Source organism: Astyanax mexicanus, chromosome 9 (genome assembly GCF_023375975.1).
Source record: "Astyanax mexicanus isolate ESR-SI-001 chromosome 9, AstMex3_surface, whole genome shotgun sequence".
Taxonomy (NCBI): Eukaryota; Metazoa; Chordata; class Actinopteri; order Characiformes; family Acestrorhamphidae; genus Astyanax; species Astyanax mexicanus.
In genome coordinates, this window is record NC_064416.1 from 22,133,003 (window position 1) to 22,160,723 (window position 27,721).

At 37.8% G+C, this 27,721-nt stretch overlaps 1 protein-coding gene across 1 annotated transcript in view; it reads right to left on the reverse strand.

Moving 5' to 3' along the window:
* Window positions 1–3,154: 3,154 nt before the first annotated feature.
* The window catches only part of tango6 (transport and golgi organization 6 homolog (Drosophila)), a 36,685-nt gene continuing 12,118 nt past the window's right edge, over window positions 3,155–27,721 (reverse strand). Inside the window, exons 14-18 of the mRNA XM_007249213.4 lie at window positions 26,366–26,423; window positions 18,320–18,478; window positions 11,786–11,937; window positions 8,263–8,376; window positions 3,155–4,705 (exon numbers count right to left, since the gene is read on the reverse strand). Coding sequence (XP_007249275.3) covers window positions 4,529–4,705; window positions 8,263–8,376; window positions 11,786–11,937; window positions 18,320–18,478; window positions 26,366–26,423 — 660 coding nt within the window. The 3' untranslated portion in view covers window positions 3,155–4,528. The remainder of the gene's footprint in view (window positions 4,706–8,262; window positions 8,377–11,785; window positions 11,938–18,319; window positions 18,479–26,365; window positions 26,424–27,721) is intronic.

Genomic DNA, 27,721 nt, shown 5'->3' on the forward strand with positions numbered 1-27,721 from the left:
ACGGCACCAAACAAAAGTTCCAGCATCATCACCTTGTCCAATGCAGATTCTTGACTCATCACTGAAGATAACTTTCATCCAGTCATCCACAGTCCATGATTGCCTCTCCTTAGCCCACTACAGTCTTGTTCTTTTATGTTTAGGTGTCAATGTTGGTTTTCTTTTAGCTTTCCTGTATTGAAATCCCATTTCCTTTAGGCGATTTCTTACGGTTCGGTCACATACATTGGCTCCAGCTTCTTCCCATTTATGCTTCATCTGTTTAGTTGTACTTTTTCGGTTTTCAAGACAAATGGCCTTAAGTTGCTTGTCTTGACGCTTTGATGTCTTTCTCGGTCTACCAGTACGCTTGGCTTTAACAACCATTCCATGCTGTTTGTATTTGGTCCATATCTTGGATACAGCTGACTGTGAACAGCCCACATCTTTAGCAACCATGCGTGAAGAGTTACCTTCTTCAAGAAGTTTCAATCCTCTCTTTTGTTTCAAGAGACATTTCTCTTGTTGGAGCCATGGTTCTTGCCACTCTAATTCGTCCAGCAGCCCTCCAAGGTGTCATGACTGCAGGTGTTTTTAACTGCAGACTAACGAGCAGATCTAATCTGAGGCAGGTGTCCATTTAGGGAAAGGAAATTGACTGGGTGTGTCCTTATTTTCTACCTTCAATTTGAGTGATTCCATACTTTTTTCCTCAGAATTGAGTGATTCCATATTTTTTTCCCTGTGGTTGGTCAATAAAAGTAACATTCACTGACTTCCACAATGTTTTTTCTTCATTTCTTTGAGTGTTCCTGAAAGCCAACAAGTTGCACTTTGGAATGACCTTATTATTGTATCATGTTTTTGATCAGAGTTTGTTTTACAGAATGAAATGTCTGAAGGAGTGCTCATCCAAGACTGGTGATTCCATACTTTTTGCCAGGGGTTGTATAAGGGGGACCATCCTACCACTGGTCAAGCAACTTTTAAATGAATGTTAAAAAAGTCTTTATACATCCACATAAGTCTAATATATTCAGGTGTATAGCAACACTAGTAATTGAAGCAGTTCCTAGACAGAGTTCATATAAACTTGGATGTAATCTGTAGTGGAGAGTGAGCAACTAGTCCGAGGCAGGTGGGCTTCCATCAGTCTGGCTGAACAGGGGACAGGAGAACCTAAGGGTCAAACATTCATCGGTATCGGGCCGGACAGGTGGGCAGTTAGAAACTAGAATTAGTTTTGACAGGATTTATGAAGAACAGAAAATACAAAACATTATCAGAGTGTGGCTAATGACTCCTGCAGATCTGAATTTAACATCCTAACTAAAGGGAGAGAGATAGAAGGTAACATAGACACGGAGGCACCTTGAAACACCACCCACTTCACTGTCCACAAACCTGAGTGACCGTGTGCAGTGAGCAAACAACAGCACCATTATCTCAGTTTATTACAATTCCCTATGTCCATGAACCCCTGGATCTGCAGCCTTATATATTTATAGGTTAAAGGCTTTGGGTACATGCCCCAGGTAAGCAATGAGTTTACTATCATTAACAGCGGTTTAATGATATCTGGTAGTACCGGTTTTAGTAATTTTGTGGGAACTGAATGAAGTGTGCAGGTTGAGCTGTTTGATAAAGATATATTTTGTCTAGTTCTAGCCGCGTTCTTTTGGACTCCGGCATGACCTGGGATCTGAACCAATGATCCTTGGATGATAGTACAGTGCCTCAGTCCACTTGACCACTTGGAGCTTTATTAATATGTCACCTTTATAGACAAATAAATATTGTAGGGTCACCAGAGGCAGAGTAATGAGGCAAAGCTAAAGCATTTTTATATTAAGAGAATGAGAACAAAAATGACTGCCAATGGGCAGTAATGGGCAGTTCTCCTAAAATGGTGGCTCCACTGGCAGATACTCTTAGTAATGTTCAGATTGCCAACCTAAATCCAATTTTTGGCACATCTAGATTGTATCCAGATTGATTTTTGATAGTCTGGACAACTAGAAACGCCAGGAAACTTAATTGTTGCAGATTGGATCTGAACCACATTTGGAGGTGGTTTAAAATTTGATTACATATTATCGGATTTGTAGAGATGCTTCTCAGTCTAGACGTTCTGGTTGCTCAAATTGGATTTCAAACTCAGGAGGATGAATGTCACCCCCCAGCAGAACCACCACATCACATTTAAACCCGCACATAATAAACACACCTGAACACCCCCACCCTAATAACCCCAGCAATGTAAAAAGGGCAAATGGCGAGCATGCTGGGAGCGTTTTAGCATTCACATTCAACATTGCCACAATACATTAGGTGTTAACAGGACCAAGCAAGGGCCAAACAAGTTGTACAGGCAATCAATTGAGGGTCCCCTGAAGCATGCAAAATTAATTCAGTTATAGTATGTACTATACATGTAGGGCCCAGGTTGGAAGTCAAGCTGTGTCTAAATTTTGTTCTTTAATTGATTTTATATATTTCTTTACTTCCAACATTTGTATAAGTCTGCAGGCCAGGACTCATTTTCTAACTTTATGGCTGCTGCCATTAAATGAAAAAAAAAATTGAATATAGCTCACATAAATGTAAGGTAAAGCTCAAAGTAGTACTGGACTAGACATGAACTATTTTAACTCAAACACACAATCTCACAGCAGAATAATCCAAAAGGCAAAACAAAATATCATGATTAAATTATGGACTCAAAATACAAAATACAATATATGGACATAATATTTTGTTGACCTGGATAGTGTATATTGTGTTTCTTTGTTTGTATGTTTATTTACAAAAATATGAACTTATTAACTTATCGACTGCGACAAGTGAAGAAAAAAACTATTATTAATATTATTCAATATTCCCATTATATCAGGGACATTAAATTATCTAAAAAGTAGAATAATATTATCAAAATTAATAACACTAAAAAAAATACTAAAATACCGGGGAAATGTGGTCCCCATTTTTGTTTATTTGCAAGGAAAAGTTTTTTTTTTTTTTTTTTTACAGTGAATATATTGTCTATATCGTCACAGTATTCCCAGTGAATTAAAAGCCTACCTAAATGTATTTGCCAAGCTTCCCATGTGTATCTATTGGTTAGTGTGTGTCACAACAGGATGCAGCAAATAAGTCAGATTACAAAGAGACAGAATCTGAAAAATGTATATTTATTTTAATTAAACTTCTACACACTCTCACTGCATGAAACCCACTCATCACAATTCAATTCATGAAACAAATCCAGACCCGATGTTCCTATATAAAAGTTCAAAACCAAGCATTTTTCCATCTTTCCATCTTCTATCAGATTAGGAAAGACAGTAAACAGACATGTGAAGTGCAGCCATGGAAAGTTCCAGCACCATGCAGAAGGAGTAGGACTCCTCTACAAGGAGTAACAAATTGCCCTGCCTTGTCTTACAATGTTTTCAGCAATATCATAACCCTGCTTTTTCTATATGTAGCACAAACAGTGAGGAGGGAAAAAGGCAAACAGGCACTATTTTACTGCCGCTGAGTAGAATGCTGACTTGCGGTGTGTGCAGAGGGAGACAAATATTGCAATTGCCGCACTTTGCTTTGCTCAGCCTGCGCTGTGTCCTGTGTGTCCTCAGATAAATAGCTAATTGTTGGTTTCTCAGGTCTTGATGAGAACTCCTGGTTTGGAATGAATGATGTTTTTTTTAAAAGAATACATCTCTCAAGCCTTGAGAACATCAGCCAAAACTGAAGGATGCACACAAAAGCAACATTCCTTATCTCTGCTTTTACTGGACAGTCTATGGCTACATTCAGATTGCAGGCAACTGGATTTGTTTTCAAATCAGATCTGTTGAGATTTTTGTCCACACTGTTGTTTTCTTGAACCTCACAATTCGGTCACTCTGGATTTGATGAGGTCTTGAAAATTAGTATTTATTTTCAAAACCACAGTATCAGTTTTATCAGGTTTCGTGTAAAGATTGGTGTCAGATTGTGGTTCATTGTGTGTATCTAGTGTGTAAATCCCACACACTAGATAGCAGTATTGTACTTTGTCATTGGATCCCACTGTTCTGATTGGATACAAAGGAAACTTTTCTTTTAATCAGATTTGATAAATGTGGTATATGTGTGTATTTTACACTCTGACAGTTTTTCTAAAATTCTACTTAAACTCATTTGTCTCATGACATGTGTCACAATATTTAAGCGGCACAATCTGTTAAAATCTGACTGAAATGGCAGTAACCACATCCAAATATGGTTAAGATGAGAAAAAAAAAATCATGTGGTTTTTGGTTGTGGAGACTATCAAAAATGAATCCGGATACAACTTAGATATTGCTTTTGTGCCGTTAGTCTGAACACAACCTTAGTCTGAACATAATAGAGATGTCTTGCCTTTGAAAATACTTTCCTTTTTTCCTGTGGTGACAATTTTGAGCAAAATGTTCTTCAGGGTCTTCTCTTTACAGAAAAGTGGGTTCACGTTTATGAGAACTGTTATGTAACTGTTAATGAGAATGAGGTTATTTGTCAAGACTCATGGTAGAACCACAATCTTCTTTTCCAGTTTCTGCTGGGGGAAGATGAACTTCCTCATGACATCATCCAGCTCCTCCAGGGCCAGCTGAGCATGGAGCACCGCCACCTCATCAGCGTCGGAGCGCACCACCCACTTCAAAGCCTGATAGAGTTCCAGCAGAACATCTCCCAGGACCTGCCGAAAGACAGCAAGAAAATGATAAACAGGCAGTGAAACAGGGCAGGTTATTTTAGACACCCCCTCGGGCAGGTGGGCTACGGTTTCTGTCCCATAGCTGGAAAAATGAGAAAAGAGAAAAGAAAGGGGGAGGGGGAGGAGCTAGTTTTAGTCTTCAGCTGTTTCTGAGCTCTAAACTACAGGCCATCAGCACTCTCATCCCGCCTGCTTTACCTACCTTTACCGTATCATTACTTACTGCAACAGCTGCAGCCAGTCGCACAGCCACAGCTATAATTACTCACTGCAGGAGGACCGGACCTCCACCAGTGTTCTGATATTGATCTGACAGTTCCTGCAAAGCTACGAAAAGGAAATTTTTCTAGCCCTTGTAATGTGAATCCAAAGAAAAAAAGGTAACATTATTTTAGAAACACAAATCAGCTGCTTATAAATGTCTTGTTCTTTGCTCAATAAAGCCTAAAAAACATTTGTAAAATTATTAATTAAGTAATTATTAAGCTGGAGTCTGCTTCACCTTATTAGTACATAATGTGGGTCTGTTATGTGGAAATCAGAAATAATTGCTTTAATAACTAAAAATGCACAATAAACACCTTGTTCAGCCTCAAACACTTTCAGTACTATTTCAGTGGTATTATCTATTGTTCCAAATTTCGTGCAAAAGATGTCAAATAAATACATTTAAGGATCCAAATTCATGATAAAACCTCACTTTAGAATATGGAAAAGTTTTTGGTCCATTAGAGCTAATTAACTCTTATTAACTCAATAATCTCCAATTCTGCAATTAATCTGCCACCATCTACAAATTCTGCAGTTAACACACCAATAACATGTAAAATTAAGAGGGCTGTCAACGTTAAAGCCTTAACGCACGCTGTTAATTTTAAATCAGTAATGGGTTACTCTTTTTTTAATGCAATTAATTAAGGCACGTTTGAACCCTACTTCTACCGTAATCTGCCCTGCTCCCGCCCAACGCTGTTTTGCCCAATCTGTTTTCTGGCTGAATGATGTAAATCCCTGAGACTTTTATACTCATCAAATTAAGTTCAAATTCAGAAATCCTAACAACCAAGCTGAGACATTTACAGTCCAATTTATCATGCATTCTTTATTCCAGCACCCTACACTGATTTTATATCCGCTCAAACATACAAGTATATACTATTGTTTTAATTAACACCACTAATATACATATAATTGCATTTTACATTTCTTACATTCATTCTTTAATATACATTTAAATATCCAATATAAAAATTTGTGTCTGAAAAAAAAAAACACAAATGCGATTAATCGCAGTTAATCACAGAATTTTGAAAATGAGATAAAAGTTTAATGGTTAATAATTTGGTGGTGACGTATTAGCAGTTTTATATGGAAACTTGAACACAGCATTGCTACTGTCAAATAGACTGATTCTAAAGCTCCATTAGCTCGGCACATTAAAAGATCCTTTTAAAAAAAATACATACCTTTCACCCTGATTAATAATAAAATATTGTAATTAATCAAATTATTTATTAAGTGATTGACAACTATATAATTCCATTTGCCAAAATAACACTGATTCTTTTTTCATTTTAATTAAATGTACATTATAACAACTATTGCAGAAATTATTAGTGATTTTTACATAACACACCCCCAGTTATGTACTAATACAGGTCAGACACAATGAAGCCTAATAAGTAGTAAATTAACAATTTTTGAACGTCTAATTCAGGCTTTAAGACCTTCATAATCCCCTTATTTATATTCCTTAAAATAGAGTTTTAGTTGAAAAGAAGTCAGGTACATATCCTGTCATATGCACAGAATACATAACTGCCGTGGTAAAAGGGTTAACGGGGGCGACTAAGGGTGTTCTCTTATGTAAAGAAGAAAGACAGAAGGGTGTAAAAGGGGTGAAAGGTCTTATTTGAGATTTGTGCTGGGAAGCACTGCTATAGCAAAGAAGCCTGGCTTCAGAAAGGTCAGCAGGTCAGTGTGGATCTGTTTGAGAAGCAAGTGTTTCAGGAATGAACTGGTGTCCCAAGGAAACCTCATCATTTCAACTGATATAACCGGAATTTTAGAAAAGGCTCCATGTGCTTCTGCAGATCCAAGCTGTAAAATACATTTATTTGCCTTGTTAAAAAGCAGAACAGAAGAGCCATCTGGAACAAAAACACAGTATGGAAACCTAATGAAAACTGTGGGTTCTTGAGGCGCTGTATGATGGACTGCATGGGCACAGACCAACTCAGAAGATGTCACTTATGAAACAAGTCTAGCTGGAGGAGTAAACATTTTGCTGGAGGATGATGAGGAATTTAAATGCCAAGGCTTTCATCCTCTGACTTTAAACCACTTTATGTTAACCACAGGACCACGTTTAATTGCTGTCTCATGACGAGAACTTTGAATGAAATGAAGATGTCAGAGGTATAAAAACAACCTTTAACTAGGATATTTTCTTCACATAGAACCAAAACTCTAAATATTTTTAATACTGAACCAATGATTATTTTTAAAAACATTAATCTGAGATGTTTGGTAGGATACTGCCAACTGCAATCCCAGAATAATCCACCAACCTTCACACTAACACACACAGACTCAAGCTTACTATGTAACAGAATTACCTGCATGTGATAGAATAACTCTAGTCTGCCAGACTGGAATGCCAGTTGAATGCCCAGAAGGAAACAACTTCAATCACATCACATGAATGACTCTGGGTATCCGACATGGCTAAATGTGTTACTACAGAATACACAGCACATCCCAGCAGAAAAATAAACAAATGTGATTTAATTGTGTCATCAAAAACCTGTTTTTGTTGTTGGTGCACTTCTATATTTTATTTACCTTGTATAAAAATCTCTATTATAGACCTATAAAATTACTAAACAATTTTTTTACATTCACGCCCATTGAAGGAGAGATCATAATTAAGTGTAATTTTCATAACAGAAAAAAAGAAGGAAAATACACAAGAATAAAAGAGAATGAAAGAACATTGTTAATCAAGATATTCATAGCTGCAAAAATCAGTTTCAGATGTCATTCCTTGTCAGGTTGGTAAAATCAATTTTATATCCATATTAATATATGATTCACTGAAATTTAAAGTTAAAGATTAAAGTAGTGTGGACCACACTTTTTATCCATTTTTTGCAGTTATACTGCTGGATTCTGTAGGTCAGGAGTTGCTGTCGTAGTGGGTGTGGCTTTGAGATTAAACGGAGAGTATACTGGGCCATGGGAACCACACTATTCACAGAAGAGGACAATTGGAGAAAATACATGTTGCTTCAGTGGGAACTAGACTAAATAAGAGAGCAGAAAATGACAGTCCCTCTTCCACACGTCTGCCTCGTCCATCCTGCTGCCCCCGAATTCCTCCCCCTGAACCATGTGTGTGCTGGTCACAGGGGTTAAAAGCAGCAGTAAACTAAACCCGACGCTTACATGTTTATTTATTGCTTCTCATGAATGATTACATTCATTTTCTCTAAATCTCTCTCTCTCTCTCACTCAAACACACACACACACGTACCCACCTGAGTGGTTTTATCACTTAGGCCCCTCAGTAAAACAGTAATGACGTGAACTGCAGCTCTTCGCACCTCTGCCTCTCTTTCAGTCTTTATCAGGGCTGTGAGACATGTGCTTAACTGTAGGAGAAAGAAACACACACACACACACACACACAGTTTAGAGATAAGTTATGACTGTATGTGTGCAGTGGAGACTGCAGTGGTCTGCAGTGCTGTGGTCCATGTTGGTGCAACGTTGGGTCGATTGATGATTGAGCACTCTCATTCTCACACACACAAACACACCAGTAAAAACACACACACACACATGCACAAGTATACACACGCACACACAGTGTAGCCTGTTGCAGAACTGCTACTCTCATGAATAAGCACCCCTGTTAGTAATAGTGACAGAGCTGCTTATTCATGAAAAGTTCTCAGCTGCCCCACCCTTCTCCAACTCTACCTCAACCCCATTTACTTAGTGACATAACACACACACACACACACACACACACACACACATTAAATTAACATTTTTGTAGAAAACTCAAAAATAGATGCTTAAATCCACAAATAATGCACCAAAGGACTGATAATCCCAGGAAATGTAACATGGATGTTGTATGTAATGCTTTTATCATATTCCTATATTAATGCCACTTGTGTTTTAACAGCAGTTAGACAGAGACACTACATGTCCAAATATTTGTGGACACTCCTTCCAATAAATGCAGTAAGCTACCTGCACTTACTGCTGACATGGATTTGTAAATGTATACACACAGCTTGTTCTTTACAGTTCCTGTAAAGAAGTATTGCCAATATAAAATGCCAGGCTCAAACAAGAGAGGTATGAAGCCCCCAGAGATGTTTGGTAGGATACTGCCAACTCCAATCCCAGAATAATCCACCAACCTGCACACTAACACACAGACTCAAGCTTACTATGTAACAGAATTACCTGCATGTAATAGAATAACTCTAGTCTGCCACACTGGAATGCCAGTTAAATGCCCAGAAGGAAACAACCTCATTCACATCACATGAATGACTCTGGGTATCCGACATTGCTAAATGTTTTGCTACAGAATACACAGCTCATCCCAGCAGACATAAAAACAAATGTGATTTGAATGTGTGTGTGTGTATATATATATATATATATATATATATATATATATATATATATATATATATATATATATATATATATATATATATATATATTGTTTTAGAGTGTAGTTACTCTTTTTGAAGTATTTGAGTAGTCCAGGTTGCTTGTGTAAAATTTTTTTTGTTCAAATAAAATAGTAAAAAAACAATATTTACAATACAAATAGTTTGATTGTTTCTTTTGTTGTGTCCTGTTATTATGTTGTGTTATGCATTATATACTGATATTTCTCTATTTAATGTATTGATAGAATTGGAGGTGTAAACTGGCACGTAAGAAAGATTAGACTGTTGCTTATTCACCCATCCCCCATCTCTTCACAAAAAAAGGAAAAAGATCTCATCACTGGGGGAAGGGCTCAGAAGGAGAATAACTGGAGAATGCCCTTCAAAATCAGATAAAGTTGGGTCAGTGCTATTTTTATCAGGAACAGGGAAAGAAGAAAACGCTGCCTTACTGGAAATTATTTAAATAATACCAAAAAGTAAAAGAATGGAAATATAACTTGAAATGTACAATAAATCTAGATTTGAATCTAATCATTTGACATAATCCATGTTTCTGTTCAGCACTTATAAGCAGTATACGGATAAGCGAGCACTGAGATATATATGAGAGATACTTTACTCCACTGAGAGCTGAGACATCGTCATTCTTTCATGATCAAGGCATGCCTGCTGCTCACACCTGCTGACCTGCTGACCTTCTGACCTCACACTGACCCTCAATCACAGTCTAGCCTAAGTCTAAGCTATAATTATGTATTACAGGATAGATGACAGTGATACAACCTTGACTGACAATATAATAAATCCATCTTTAATTTACTGGAGGACAATCTGGAATACAATCTTCAGCAAGAATTAGAATCAAATACACTGGCAGTCCAACAGAAAAGGCACTGCATAGATTTATGATGGTGGAGAGGTTTACTAATTTCAGATTCCAAAATCTATTCAGTACAATAATACACTATGTCAATATGATATTTTGTGCCTTGTGTTCATATGTTAAAAGGAGACATATGTAAAACTCACTTCTTGCATGCTTTTATAATTTCATTTGGGTCTCTTTTGCTCCTAGTGCAAAAAAATAAATAATTCATTCATTTTCTGTGAATTAGTTAAAAGAATCATATGCTTCTATGAGCCATTTTAGTCAAAATATGAACATTTGAATAAAACCACCCTGGACCACACCTCACCGCTTGCTGTTCAGGGTCGAACATACAGAGCTGGATAGCACTATAGCGTAAACACAGGATTGGTGGTCAGCAGCAGCTTATTTGCATAAAAGTGACAGAGCCCTTAAACAGCTCATTCTGAAAGGGACTAAAACTGGCAAGAATAGAGCTGGTGAGATTTCTTTATGTGAGAGTAATTATGTGCAAAGAACTTCATTAACATGTTTTGTATAGCTCTGGAAAATAATTAGAGACCATTTCAAAATGATGAGTTTCTTTGATTTTACCAAATTGAAAACATCTGGAATATAATCAAGAGGGAGATGGATGATCACAAACCATCAATCAAAGCTGAACTGCTTGAATTTTTGCACCTTTTTTGCATCTTTTTTGTTATTTCCACTATTTCTCATTTTCTGCAAAAAAAAAATGCTCAAAATGACCATTTTTTTTATTTGGAATTTGGGAGAAAAGTTGTCCATAGTTTATAGAATAAAACACAAATGTTTATTTTACTCAAACATAAACCTATAAATAGCAAAATCAGAAAAAAAAATTTCCAGGGCAGTATAGCCCATACACTCATTCTAACGTATTTAAATAGAGATATAATCATCATACACACAGTTGATGATTATCATACACACAGTTAACATGGATGTGCAACAGGGGCTTAACATTAAACTAACACTATATAATCAAACCTATTGGGACACATGCTCAATCAAAAACGTTTATCCTGCTTATGTTGGACGGAATGTATCTACTGTCCAGAAAAAGGCCTTTTACTAGATTTAGTTATATTTAAGTGTGTGATGATTCTGTGAGGATCTGATTACATTCAGCATCAAGAGCATTAGTGAGGTCAGGATGCTGAATCCCCAACTCATCACAACAGTACAGGATGGAGAACAATCATTCTAGAGAACTGTCCACTGTTCTACAGCTCAGTAGGAATTTTACCCTATATCCTACACCTGATATTATACACGGTTCCAACTGGTTTATGTAGGTTTGTTTGCATCAAAGTTCTGTTCTGTTCTGTTGGTCATACTTCTTTACAGGAACTAGACAAGCTGTGTGTGTGTATTTGTACATCTGTCAGCAATGGGTGCAACTTAAAGTAGAGAAATAAAAAATTATTAGAAGTTACTATTGGATTTTGGTGGGCTATTAGTTAATACCTCTTGTGCCAAAGGACCCAGGGAGAACTGAAGGCGCTGGCACAGCTCGCCCAGGTTGGAGAGGCAGCTGGCACGTACGCTGCTGTCCTCGTCCCGCGTCCCACACAGGAATACACCAATCAGTGGACGGCCATAATGTGGAGCCAGGTCACCTGAGAGAGCAGACAGCGTCAACTTCAGTTTAGTTCATATCAAAAGTATCTGTAAAGCATTTCCACTGTAAGATAGAGTGGAAATAATAACTATTTAATAATAACTATAATAAATAATAACTATAAATAATAACTATAACTAAAGTCAAAGCAAAGTAAAAGTCAAAGTTTTGAATTATACTAAACATGCAGACTGGACAATAAACCAACAACATTTATTGGAATCTATATATTTTGCTAGTTTACTAGTTGCCTATTTATTAAAACACGCAAAGACATTCTGTTACAAGTTTCTGTAAACTATTATAATTTAAATATTTCTTTATTATGTCTTGAACATGACTAAAATTAGAAAAAATATAAAAACACCTGCTGATTAATTGTTTTTTTTTTAATCTTTAAAAGGTATTAAAAATGCCTTTATTGTTTAGGGAAAGCATTCTACTAGATTTTGGAGAATTGCTGTGATTATTTGATTGTATTTTGCAAAAAAAGCCTTATTGAGGTCAGAATGTTGATAATAATGATGATCACCATCCAGACTCATCTGAAAAGAATTGGACAGAGCACCATTTACTACATTAACATTTACTACATGACTGATTTAAGGATGTGTTCACTTTGATTTTTATATATATTTTTTGTTGTTGAAAAATAAACCAGAATTTAATGGTATTGTAGTCACGTGAACACAGGACGCAGCTTACACAAATTCCTGCCCCTGGTAAAACCTTATGCCATGGTAATGTTTTGACACTAGAGACAATATGAAAATAGTGGATATTTCCCAATCCTAATTAATACCAATACCTTAAAACTGCATGCTTACAAGTCGTCTACTGTCATGTGTTCAAAGTTATTATCTAAATTCAGTAACAACAACAACTGATCATTTTTTTATCCTAAAAGACTTGCCCTCTGTGAAATCCACGGCTGGTTTATCATTTAGTGGCCCCTTTTCAAGAAAAAAAATATATAAACTTTTCCATTATCTCAGATTTCCAGAGCTGTTCCACTACATCAGCTCTAACATCAGACACACACACACACACAGATCCTTCGGAGGGACATGGCCTTAGTTCACTCACACATCACACAGCCTAGGTGCTGAGAGCTGTCTCGCCCAAACAACACACACCGCTTTGAGATCAGCACTCCTCTTTCAATCTCTCCATCTTTGTGTGAAAGTCTGAGAAAGACCGAGTTGCATTCCTGAAGCATGAGCAAACGGCTAAACTGGTACTCCGTCGGTTGTTCAGCATAATTCTGCATAGTAACAAGCTGGATATTTAACATTTTTCACAACTCTAGACGTTTTTACAAGCCTCAGTGAAAAGAGAATTAGTGCTTATTTCCTTATAAGCAGATAAACAGTGCGGCATCCAGTACCTGCTATGCGCTATTATGTGCTATTAGTCTGAGCCTGCTTTGATTCAATGTTAAATGTCTGGCACTTGGCCACCTTGAACAGGAGTCAACCCAGGTGGGTCCGGTGGGCTTGGGCCCCAACAGCTGACTATGCTGGCTTAGCCACAGAGCTTAGCCCTGTCTGAGGTGCTTTCTGACCTGGCACAACCTTCCAGGACTTCTGTGGTGAGAGGTTTATAAAATAAGAAGGAAAGTTGATCAGGGATGATCAGAGAATTGTAGATTAGGAGTGTCTCTTCTAAATAACTGAAGATTTCAAAAATAGTTAAAACATAAGGTTCACCCAATCATAAGCCAAAAAACTGTATATAAGCCCAAATCACACATTCAGACCAAACAGAAAAGAGTTACAAATAAAGATGCACCAAAATGATGCAATCTTCAGTGGCTGAAACTGAACAAATTTAAACATTTGGCTTTAGGCTAAAATTTTTTCAAAGGTTTTTAATTGATTCAGTTCTGAAAAATAATGATACATGAATAAATACATAAATAACCTACATGTTTTTGTCTTTTGAATTTCAAAGTAAGAGAAAGAGAGTTTACTTCACTAGTGTCACAAATTTATCTCAACAGTGTTACTTAAGTCAGAATGCAGCAGCACGTTTGGTCTTCAACCAGCCAAAACGGGCACATGTCACTCCGCTGCTCATTGAGCTCCACTGGCTACCAGTTGATGCTCGCATCAAATTCAAAGCTACAATCGCCTACAAGGTGATGACAGTACAGGCTCCTTCCTACCTGCACTCGCTCCTGAAGGCTTACGCTACCTCCCGGCCGCTGCGCTCCTCCAATGAACGTCGCCTCGCTTTGCCAAACACTCACACAAAGCAATCCAGACTGTTCTCATACAGAGTTCCCCAATGGTGGAACAAACTACCTTCCACTACCAGATCAGGAGAATCTCTCGCTATCTTTAAGAAACTCCTGAAGACAGAGCTCTTCCAAGAGCACTTACTCTCCTAACACCTCTAACAAACTAACTAATTCTAACCTCATCTCCTTCTTCCTCTTCTCTACTCCTCTATCCCATTATTTCCCTCTGACCTCCTTAAGGCCCTATCTATAGATGTTTTATTTTTAACTTCTATTATTTTTGTACTCAACCTCTTCTATTATTTGCACTTCAATATTGTAAGTCGCTTTGGACAAAAGCGTCTGCCAAATGTAATGTAATGTAATGTAATGTAATATGTGAGTAAAATTTAAATTGAGTTTTTTCGGTAATCAAACAAATGCTAAGTCAATGTTACCTCAGCTACTATCCTAACCCTGTACAGCTCGAATCGTTTAGCAGGAAAACAGCAGTTTTTGAAGAAGCAGTAAATAAATACCATGCATAATAAGTAATACTGTATGCTTAATATTTTTTTATACTTAAATGTATTGTAATGTTAGAGAAAACACTTCAATACGACTTAATATTTGGTGCACCCTTATTTGGTTAAAATGGGATGAGAGCTACAAATTCAGCAGAAAAATAATACTAGAAGAAATATAGTTGCACATGGTTTTGCAAAAATAAAAAAGAAAAGAATCTAATGCTTCTGCCAGAAGTGTGTTAATGGCTGATAATGCTAGAAAAGATGCAACTTGGGGGCATTTAACCCAATATTAGCTGTGCTATTTGTATATGTAGTCACAATCTGACTTGAACCATACCCTGAAAGCACTGAAAGCTGACTATAGAGGTCTAGCCACAGAAAGCTCTGTATGAGGTGCTTTCAGATCTGGCACAGCCATCCAGAAGCCCTGTGGCTAGACCTTCAAAAGCTGTGATGACACAAGGACGTTTTTCCATTACAGGTTAAACGGAAGAGGAGAACAGGTGTACGTGTATCAGTGTGTGTTTAGAAAATAGAGGGACTCAGCAAAAGTGTACCAACCTCCACTTTGATCCTTCACCTTCTGACAGCCGCCATCTGTCTGTGCCTTTTAATTAGCTAAAGGTTTACATAAAGTCCTAATCAGGACAAATATGTGCAAATAATTCAATATTAGTATTAATAACAATAATAATAATGGGCTATATGTGAAAGTGGTGCAACATCATCTTGTGGTTAAATGGTCACCCACTATAACCCCAGCTGCATTAGTAGCAATAAGAATAGAAACCTCAAATTCATTAGATAATGCTTATGAGTTGTAGTCAGCGTGCCAGGAGGCCAGGCTCGGAGGTCTGCGGGTTGCTGCTGCAGTGTAAGGGATCTGATGAGGGACTGACTGTGTGTGTGTTTTTGGGAGCGAGTGAAGCAGCTGTTGGACTCTTTGAGAGCATGTTCTGTTAGCGGCGAGGAGCGGGGCCAAATTCCCCAGACACCCCAGGGCCAGAATGAATAACCCTCAGACACAAAGACCCACAAATAAACCCATGCTTGAGCTAGGGACCTGGCACTACCCTGATCTGACACATAAAAACAGAAGGAACATGAAAAACAGAAGCTCCAGCTCTGATTAACTCATTAAACCCCAAATTAATGATTCTGTTGTAAACCCTAAAGCTAAAACTGCAGTTGATTAGTTTATCAGATTTTTTGGAGTCCCAAAGGGCTCTATTTTGGAGCTAATTGATGCAAATTATGACAGTAATGAACTGTGGGCTTACATACAGAGTTTAAAGGGCTAATGACTAATTAGAACAAACACATTTTTGTCAATTATGGATAAAAAACGGACAAGACTACATGCAGACAACAGTTTAAAGCCCTAGAAATGTTGCAGCTTAGATACACATATTAAGGAACAATTTAATTAATTGTAAAATCTTAATTCTTGCCACAAAATTTAAATAAATTTTAAATCAATCTAAAAAAATATTGAAAACACAAATGTATGTATTTTTTTTACATTTCCATATATGAAAACGTTTTTTTTGCAACAATTGTGTCAATTATTAAATCATGAATGGAAAAATGTATTACAATTTCTGCATTTCTATAATTGAAATCAGAATTTTTACAGATTTAATGAAATTCAATTAATCATGAAATAATACATTTATTCCCCACAATATTTTTATCAATACTAGTTCTACAATTTATAAATGATAAACAAAATGTTTTAATTTTTAAGAGAAACATTTAGATAAATAGTAAGATTTTGCAAGGTGTAAACTGTTACTATTTTTTAAGTAGAGCTACAATTCAGAATTTTAAGTTTTTAATAAAATGATGATAAATATAAGTACAAAAATAAATGCTTTTTGTTATTGATATTTGAAATCTGATTTTTTTTAACAATTTAATGAAATTCTATTAATCATGAAATATTAAATTTCCCCCACAATATTTACCGTATTTTTCGGACTATAAGGCGCACCGTATTATAAGGCGCACGATGAGTGAACGGTCTATTTTTAGTGTTAGTCCATACACAAGGCGCACTGGATTATAAGGCGCACTAAATGAAACTTTATTTATATCAGTAACAATAACTCTGAGCAATAAATCCTTCACAATATCTGTGAAAAATAACAACATCTCTGAGCAATAAATCAACAAGCACAGCAAGTACGTATTACTCCGCGACGCTCCTGACAACGGTAGCCGCAACGCTCCGACAGACCATAATATTATGTTGAAGCACAGCAAGTACGTATTACTCCGCGACGCTCCTGACAACGGTAGCCGCAACGCTCCGACAGACCATAATATTATGTTGAAGCACAGCAAGTACGTATTACTCCGCGACGCTCCTGACAACGGTAGCCGCAACGCTCCGACAGACCATAATATTATGTTGAAGCACAGCAAGTACCGCATTACTCCGCGAGGCTTCTGACTATAATAGCGTGTTGTGCCGAATTCGGTGAATAAAACGGTTTTAAAACAGAGATAAAGATTGGATAAGTTTCATTTCTGGATGAAGTGATTTCCAGCGCTGTTTGGATATAACTGTGGATTACAGGAGACTGGATTGATGGATTCTCTTTAGTCTGGACGCGTTTTGAAGGTAGGACCTGTGGCTGAGCGCGGGTGTGTGTTCGGGGGGTGGCGGCAGTGACCGGAGGTTACCCCAGGACAAAAGGAGAGCCTTTTATTACTGGAAACATGCGCTCTGACGCAGCTCTAATTCATGAAACATACATCCTACAGTAAAAGCACAGTTCTGGAATCCGGAGAGCCAGACGGTTCGAATGGTGTATGACATGACCGCATTCGATGAAATATGGACGAACGATAAACGCAAATATGAGAGTTATGAATTATTAAAATCATAACCAAGGCATATTTCGCCCTAAATGTTTATTTTCTGAAAGGATATTCCGCTAAATAGGCTAAATAGCTCAAAAGCAGAGATTCTAAGCTTTAAAATGGTATATTGGATGTCTATATTGAACCTGTAACTGTTCATAACTATTCAGAAACACAGCCAGTTATGAAATATTAAATATTTCTGGCCCGCCGGTGGGCCAGCGCGTGTTAAGAGGTTAACTTTACTTAGAAGTGGGCGCTAAAAAGAAACAGTTTGTGCTATTACCCCAGAACGGGTGGAAAGGAAAGTTTACCGGCACCTTGTTCTGGCCACGGAGCTACAGTGGAAACTAGCTACCCTGAACCACAGCCGAGAGGCAGTACGGCAGTCAAAGGTAACCGCGCGCTAGCCCAAGAGGGGGATCTTTTTCTGGCGTGGGTGAGGAATTCTGCACAACAGAGCGCCGTGTACCACATAAAAATCGAGGTCAGTAAACACAAGCAAAATCCATACACAAGGCGCACTGCATTATAAGGCGCAATGACGATTTTTGGGAAAAAATAAGTATTTTAAGTGCGCCTTATAGCCCGAAAAATACGGTATATAAAAACTAGCTCTACAATTGAACATCCATTCATCCATCCATTATAATGTGAAGCTTTAAGAAACAATTTGACTAACTGTACAATCTTGCCAGGTATACATTTTTATATATATATATATATATATATATATATATATACACTCCCCCCGTACTCACCCATAGCCCTGCTGGCTCTCATCAGTGCCTCTCCCACTTTAAGGCGTGTCTCTAGAGATCGCCCCCTGTTGGGAGAAGTCGCACTGTCTCCTGTCTGGTACTCAGCCAACAGCCTCTGCAGGATCTGCTCAGGGAACGAGTCTGCCAGTGCCACCAGTCCTGCACACACAGGAGGAAAATAGGTCACAACATCATTCAATGACAACGAGCCTGACCTTAAAATCTTTGGTGTACATTTTAAGCTCTGTTAACCCTCAGGTTTCCACAAACTCATTAGCCGTCTTAATAATTCTACTTAAATCTTTGTGATAATCCAGCACAGAAATTAAAGTTTCACCATATTGTCAAATACATAACAAATTTGAGTCCTGTGCAGCATCAACAAGAGGCGAGGTCAGACTAGTCTACTTTCCGACCCACCCTTTTCTCCAAGACTAAGAGTGTCTCAGACCATCTTCATGAAGCTTGCAGCACAGAACAAGGCTATTTTATCCCTCTGAGATCTCATTCTGTCCAGTAAGTGTAATGTTTTAACAATAAATTGCAGTTTATGCAAGTTTCACTACAACTTCAACTACTCCACGTAATAAATAGGAAGATCACAATACAGGTCCTGCAGATTGTATCTTCCAGCCAAGGCTGCCAGTCACTTCATTCCTAAGTGTAACCTAGCCTTCTTGCGATATCGCAAAATAATGTTATTTCTTGCTGGAAATAAAAAAACTCATCCTGTGTGATCTAATCACAAATGAATGCCAAAACATAATTTCTACTGAACGAGTGGCCATTTACTCAGCCCAAATAGGCTGATAAGATACACCCCAGTTCCACTTACGCACCAGCCATAAATATTTTCTTTATCTATAGGCTTGTTATTGCAGTGTGCTAAGCTACCTCGTGCAGACGGTGGATGGTGTGATCTCATTGATATTATGTATGTTTTGGAAGTGATGTTGCGGTTAATTGTGCTGCTAATATGGTCATTTGACACAATGTGATCATAAATGTCCCTGACTACCTCTGAATGTTTTATGTTTATTCAAATGTGGTATATATTTGGGCTGTATTGTGTTCTGTTCACACCTGTACTTTGTGCAGGCCACTTATGATCGGTTCATCCAGGATGCATCTCTCAGTAGGATATTATCACAATACAAAGCCTACAAAGATAATGATATCACAATACAGTGATACTTAGTAATATGGGTATGCCATATCATATCGCACGCGATAATATCGCCAACGTTTTCCTAATTATCACATCAGGGTACGACTTTTTTGCTGTTTTTAGCAAAAGAAAAATTCACACTGTTCTCATTTTCCATTAAATATCTACTAGAGACAGATTATATCTTATTATATTAATTTTACTGCAGCACTGGATATATGGAGATATATGGAGTGCATTATTAGTATTGTGCAGTTGTGTCATATCGCCAAGGATATCGTTATCGCAAAAACACCATGAAATATTGTGATATTATTTTGGGGCCATATCGCCCACCCCTACTTAGTAATACTTAATATATCGCTTAGGGTTGCAGCGGTAACCGGTTTCACGGTATACCATGGTATTAAAATGCACGGTTATCATACAGTGTGTGTTTGCTTATTACCGGTAAAACGCAAGCCAGCGGAGAAACTCACCCGCGCATGCGCAACTCTGCTCCGCTTCAGCTGCTCAGCACACAGCGGTGAGAACAGCAGAAAGTGCATCAGACTAAACAAATCTCCGTCCGCCTAAAAAAAGGCTAAACTAAAATCAGCAGTGTGGGACTATTTCAGAGACCTGCCGAACGCACCCGAGGATGGGTATCCGATTTATAATCAATGTGGCCGTAAAGTCACAGCTAAAGGTGGACATACGTCAAACCTGTTCTCCCATCTCCGAGAACACCACCCCGCCGTGCAGCGCAAAGTATGTGTTTAGTTTATAATTTTAATCTGAACATAAATAAAACCTCTTTGTAGTCGTGCACAACCCATGCGGTAAGCGCCCGCAAAAGCGCTGAGTTATCCGAAATTTGGGCACGCAGGTACAGGCATGAAGTGCGTGCTACGATGGATGCACGTGTCCGTGTAAAGGTCCTGGCCGGACTGGATGTGAAAGACGCCATTCATTTACATGCGTTAATTTTCAAATTCTGACCTGCCTGTTTTTCATCATCCTGTGTGATCTAATCACAAATGAATGCCAAAACATAATTTCTACTGAACGAGTGGCCATTTACTCAGCCCAAATAGGCTGATAAGATACACCCCAGTTCCACTTACGCACCAGCCATAAATATTTTCTTTATCTATAGGCTTGTTATTGCAGTGTGCTAAGCTACCTCGTGCAGACGGTGGATGGTGTGATCTCATTGATATTATGTATGTTTTGGAAGTGATGTTGCGGTTAATTGTGCTGCTAATATGGTCATTTGACACAATGTGATCATAAATGTCCCTGACTACCTCTGAATGTTTTATGTTTATTCAAATGTGGTATATATTTGGGCTGTATTGTGTTCTGTTCACACCTGTACTTTGTGCAGGCCACTTATGATCGGTTCATCCAGGATGCATCTCTCAATAGGATATTATCACAATACAAAGCCTACAAAGATAATGATATCACAATACAGTGATACTTAGTAATATGGGTATGCCATATCATATCGCACGCGATAATATCGCCAACGTTTTCCTAATTATCACATCAGGGTACGACTTTTTTGCTGTTTTTAGCAAAAGAAAAATTCACACTGTTCTCATTTTCCATTAAATATCTACTAGAGACAGATTATATCGGTCCAGTATCATTAATTTTACTGCAGCACTGGATATATGGAGATATATGGAGTGCATTATTAGTATTGTGCAGTTGTGTCATATCGCCAAGGATATCGTTATCGCAAAAACACCATGAAATATTGTGATATTATTTTGGGGCCATATCGCCCACCCCTACTTAGTAATACTTAATATATCGCTTAGGGTTGCAGCGGTAACCGGTTTCACGGTATACCATGGTATTAAAATGCACGGTTATCATAGCGTGTGTGTTTGCTTATTACCGGTAAAACGCAAGCCAGCGGAGAAACTCACCCGCGCATGCGCAACTCTGCTCCGCTTCAGCTGCTCAGCACACAGCGGTGAGAACAGCAGAAAGTGCATCAGACTAAACAAATCTCCGTCTGCCTAAAAAAAGGCTAAACTAAAATCAGCAGTGTGGGACTATTTCAGAGACCCGCCGAACGCACCCGAGGATGGGTATCCGATTTATAATCAATGTGGCCGTAAAGTCACAGCTAAAGGTGGACATACGTCAAACCTGTTCTCCCATCTCCATGAACACCACCCCGCCGTGCAGCGCAAAGTATGTGTTTAGTTTATAATTTTAATCTGAACATAAATAAAACCTCTTTGTAGTCGTGCATAACCCATGCGGTAAGCGCCCGCAAAAGCGCTGAGTTATCCGAAATTTGGGCACGCAGGTACAGGCGTGAAGTGCGTGCTACGACGGATTCACGTGTCCGTGTAAAGGTCCTGGCCGGAATGGATGTGAAAGACGCCATTCATTTACATGCGTTAATTTTCAAATTCTGACCTGCCTGTTTTTCATGTGTTAAAACCAGACTCGGTGTGAAAGCCTTAAAATAGAAATCTCTATTGTGAGGATCATGTCAGAAATAAATCCCCTCTTTCTGCAGTATCTGGTTATATACCAACTTGGCAGTAAAACGGACGTTTACAACAGTTGTTGATCAGACACTGACCCAGGCTCAGTTTATCAGATATTAAATAATTTAAACTTAAATAATTGTACTGAATAGTTTAAACACAGGATCTTTACTTCTTAGAGGACATGTAATGTATGACACGTGTGTGTGTGTGTGTGTGTGTGTGTATATATATATATATTAGGGGTGTCACGATTCTCTAAATCCTCGATTCGATTTCATTTTCGATTTGAGGGTCACGATTCGATTCGATTCTCGATTTTCTTGTTTTTTTTTTCTTGTTATTATTTTATGCCTCATAAAATTTAAATAATATATTTATTATTATTATTATTATTATTATTATTATTATTATTTATTAAGATATATATGGTAATGCCATCTAGTGACTTTTTTTGGTAGCAACAGTGTGCACTATTAAAACAAGCAGTTTATCAGAGCTGTGTGTGGATGGCTGGTGAAACTGCTCATTACATGAAGCTGCAGTTCTTCATCCAACCACTAGCAGCAGCAGCACAAGCCCCGCTCTCTTCACTCAGTCACTACTTCAGTACAGCCCAGCCACGGGCTACAGAGCTCAGCCAGTCCGTTTTTACTGTTTCTGTAAACAAATAAAGGTTTTAACCCCACTAACCGGATAATACAGCTCACTACAGTTCATCTTTCAGCCCAAGCAGCTAACAGCAGCAGGTTAGAACAGCCGACACGGAGGCACTGCTCGGATTACATTATAAACAGGTCAGTTAGCGCGCTGCTAACCTCAGGATGTTTATAACTAAGGAGTTTAGTGGACACACCACGGCCGCCAGGTAAGTCTTTTAAAGGCTACTGAAGACTATTAAAGGCTATTAGAGTGTAACCCCTGGCTCCCAGGGGTTACAAGAGGTTATTGAAAGCATTATTGGGGGGCAGAAATCAGTACAGGCTGGTTAGATAAGTGATGTGGGTATTGTCTTATAAATATTTACACATAACTTATATCTCTCCTGAAAAGCTTTTATTTTAGTCAGAAACACGCTTGTGTTTACTTTATCTGAGAGAAAGATGTTTTTTTAATTCAATGGAAAGCAACAGGTGTAGTCAATTATAAGTTTAAGATTTTTAATCCACCTCACTGTGATCTATAGTCAGTGTTCTCAAGTCACACTGACACACGCATTTCAGCGAGTTCACACGCTCTCACCTGCGCGCACCCACCCTCCGTTAGATACAGATACAAAACCTGCGCGCCCAACCCCCGCCCCCCCTCCCCCGTTGCACAGATAAAAAACAGTGATCACACTCCCGCCGACTGCGCTCATGCAGTGGCTATCTCTATTTAAATGAATAGGATGCGCTGTGTTGGTGCCGCGCTATTTGCGTAGCGCGCTGCGCTATTTGCGTAGCGCGCGCGGGAGGGATCGTCGATCCTCTTTTTGACTTCGATACTCGAGATCGTGACCTCATTTCGATTCGATTTCGATAAAATATCGAGATCGTGACACCCCTAATATATATATATATTTATATACACCCTTAATGACCTTAAGAGTAGTGTAAAAAACCTGGTTTCCTTCACCTAATGGTGTACAGTTTATTTTTTTTAAGGAGACATTATCTATATAGTTGTTCCAGGTTTCTACAATAAATAGCTAATTGAACAAAAAACATTTGTTGTAATTTCTTTAAGGGTCTGTTTAATAATATATGTAACAAACTGTGATACCGTGATAACCGTGATACCGCGGTATTTTCTGAGACGGTTATCATACCGTGAAAATCTCATACCGTTGCAACCCTAATATCGCTACAATACTTCACCACTGCATTTGTTTTTTTTAAATAATTTTATTTCACATTTTTTCCTATTTTCTCCCTAATTTTGCACAGCCAATTACCCAACCCACTCATTTAGACTCCCTCTATCACTAGTGATGCCCAAGAACCAGGAGGGTAAAGACTAGCACATGCTTCCTCCGACACATTTGAAATCAGCCAGCGCTTCTTTTCAAACTGCTGCTGATGCAGCACTGCCGTGTAGCATCACAGCGCACTTGGAGGAAAGCGCAGGTACTCGGTTCTGATACATCAGCTCACAGACGCCCTGTGCTGCAGACATCACCCTAGGAGTGATGTGGGGAGAGAGCGCCATCTACCCACCCGAAGGGAGCGAGGACAATTTTGCTCCCTCTAACGCCGGCAGCTTGATGGCAAAGCTGCATGGGCTGTTATTCGAACCTGCGACCTCCCGCTCATAGTGGCAGCGTTTTATTCATTTGATTAGTGCCATCGTGTGGAATTATGATGCAGTAACGTTAGTAAGTCAAATTGGGGGGCCAGTCTTAAGGAGTTTCTAGGCATCTATATTTTGATAAAATATTTTTTTACGCTGCGAATCAATAATGTATTACAAACAAAAAAAACCCTTATAAAGACTAGACAGGTCTGGTTCTGGTGGCAAGGCTAATTCAAAACAGTGTATAAGTTTGGCGACATCCCATAGTTACGAGCCTGTCTCACGTTATCTTTTTTTTTAGAAGAAAGAAGAAAGAGTGACATCACTGCTATTTGAGGCTGGATAGATATAACCCACAGAACAAAGAAAGCTGAAGTTCAGCCTGGCATGATAAGAGACTCCTACACAATCCAGGACAGTCTGTTGGATCAAGATACCAACTTTCTTCCTACTTTCTAAAGCTCTTCTGCACCTTTTAAAGCTTTTTAAAGCTCAGACACTAATGAGGATACAATCTCCATTTATAAAACACTACCTATTAGGCACAGTGGCGGAAAAGTGTTAAATCTAAGATGGTCAGTCAAGAACTTTTGAAATTTGGCAGATTTAGTGAGTTCATCTTAGGGACACATTTCTGCTATCATTATCCTTCACTGGGAAAGGCTAAGTGAGAGCGGACAGAAAGCCAGGTACTCAGATATTTAACCTGCTAGAAAATCTTAGAACCCTTTACTTGTTAAGCTGAGAAAAGTTCAGACAGTTCATAATATTGTAATTGTCCAGCCCTTATTTTTAAACACGATATTAATATATAGCATACAGTGGCATTAAGGTTAAAGACGAAATGTTGGTTTCATTATTTTTAGCATAATGTGTGTACTTTTGTTTGTTTTGTGCCATTTAGGGTAGAAAAACTGAAAGGTGCACCATCTAAAAGATTTCTCACATCCCAAAAATCTGAGCTGTCCAACAACCATTTTTTCCAAAATCTTAGAGCTTAAAGAGCTTATTATGGATATGGTTCATCATTAAAAAAAATGTTTTGCCATGGTACTCACAGTCATTTAGTCTTTAAATGAGCAGTGCGGCAAGATGAATCACAAAACTAGAAGAATTTTGCAATGTGCATGCTTTTAAACTTAAATATCACAATTACATTTAAAATGTACAGCGTAAGTTACAAGGCTGCAATGTCAACTGGAACACCGCAACAAGTCTTATTTCTACTTGAGTTGAGAGAGCCTTACCAACTAATCAAGTTTCAAGATCCAAAAATCCAAGATGGCTTCACTGCACATCAACAATAGTAAAAGCAGTACAAGAGTATTTTTCAGTTAATAAGCACTCATGTTGGTATGGGTTACACACACAATTCTGAATAATGCATCAGTATACAGCTCTGGAAAAACTGAAAGACCACTTTAGTTTATCCGTGTTGTTTAATCTATAAACTACACAACTATTCTCAACTCAATATTTGGATAACTTTATGCCACTCCTGGTGCAAAAATTTAAGCAGTTTAGAGTTCAGTGGTTTTCAATTGGTAAAATCAAAGAATCTTATTTTTTTTAGTGTCTCTTATTTTTTCCAGAGCTGTATTATCAACAATGCTTACACCGAACATAAAAATGAAGATATATTTAAGTAAGATTTGCCATAAATCACTAGTAAATGGTTGTCAAACCAGTTGTGGTAAACTCCAAAGACTTTAATGTAAAGTTATTGAAATGTTTTACTGGAACACTGCCAACTCTGACATTCTCTCAAGATAAATCGAAGGCTGTAGAAATACTGATTATACAAGGTTTGCCAAAACAGTAAAGAAATGCTTTTTGGAGATCATGTCATCTTTTATTCACTTATAACAGAAATCTCTGTATTTGATTAGATACACTGAAATATAAAAATCTCTTTAAGATGATTCTTAACACAACTATTTTGGGATAAGACGGGGAAAACTGAGGAAGATGTTTTTCAGTGAGATCCAGAAGTAATTTATGAATACATTAAATAAGCATAGTCAATTACTGCACCTGCATCAGGCAGGTTATCTGCAATTACACTGGGTTAAAATGTGTTAATTCTTGAGAATAAAGACAACCGACCTTGGATAGCAGAAAGATACACGAACGAGTCCTCATGCTCCAAGTTCTCCAAAAAAAGCTGCAAGAAAAAAAAGGTCAAGACAGGGATAATTAATTCCTTTGTCTGATTATTACTGAGACAATTCAAGAGGGCACCAGCATAGTTCTCAGCAGATCTTCAAGGTAACTCAATAATGAATGCAAATTAAATCTGCTGAATTGGTACCACTTGTTCTTGTCAATGGCTGGAGGCTACGGCTGATTATAATATGATTTTAAGCAAAGTCAAAGAAGTGATTTACCTCTCTGAGTGAGAAATGAAATGGGATATAATTTACCAGCAATTAACAATTTACCAGATATAACAAAACATAAGTGCTGTATTTTACAAATAATGCCCATTTTGACATCTTATCCCACACAGAAATCTACACTACTAATATATCCTTTAGAAATTGACTACAATCATGCAGATATACATCTGAAAGCAGACAACTATACAGACAAACTCCAAAGAAAAGAAGCTTAATGCACAAAATTTATGCACTGTCTGAGAGTGTGCACCCAGGGGAGAGGAAATGACAAAGAATATTAGATGAATAACAAGATCATACAGAATCCCCCAAAGGCCTTTATGTGGCTTAGGGGTCCCAGACACCAAACATCATTACTCATTCATAAAACATGTGCTACCCCCAATAGGGAGACTGGTGGTGGCGGTGGGGGGTTGCAGTGGGTGCCCATATCTAAAGGATGTCAATACTGTTTGTGCCACTACACAAAGCCCAGGGCAAAAGCTAAATTCACACCAGTTAGAAATATTCCAGTTATAGTACCATAGAGAAGCTTGTTTCCATACCATTTACATTATTGATGCACTAATACACTAGGAAAATATAAAGTTATCAAGGTATCACAAAATGTTTTCCATACTGTATCGATATTAAAAACAATGTATTGATGTGAAATTGCGCTTTAATTAAGATTGGTGTTAGACATCAGATAAGTATGAGTTAGTTAAACCTTGATCACTAGAGAGTGTTGTACTCTGTCTTCAGATCCAACGGCTTTTAATGTTTTTATTTTATTCTAATTTTATTCTATTCTAATTTTCTACAATTAAATGTTAAAGAGTTGCATTACACTGCTTTGCTTGCAGTATTGTAATAAAGACACAATTCTGAATAATAACCTCGTAAAGCTTGTCAATATACAATTTTAGACAATTCTATAAAATACTACAATATAGTACAATTATATATATATATATATATATATATATATATATATCAGTAATATCTATCTTCATGTCACAATGACTGTTCAGGCCTTAGAGATGGCTTTAATGGATGTTATATATATATATATATATATATA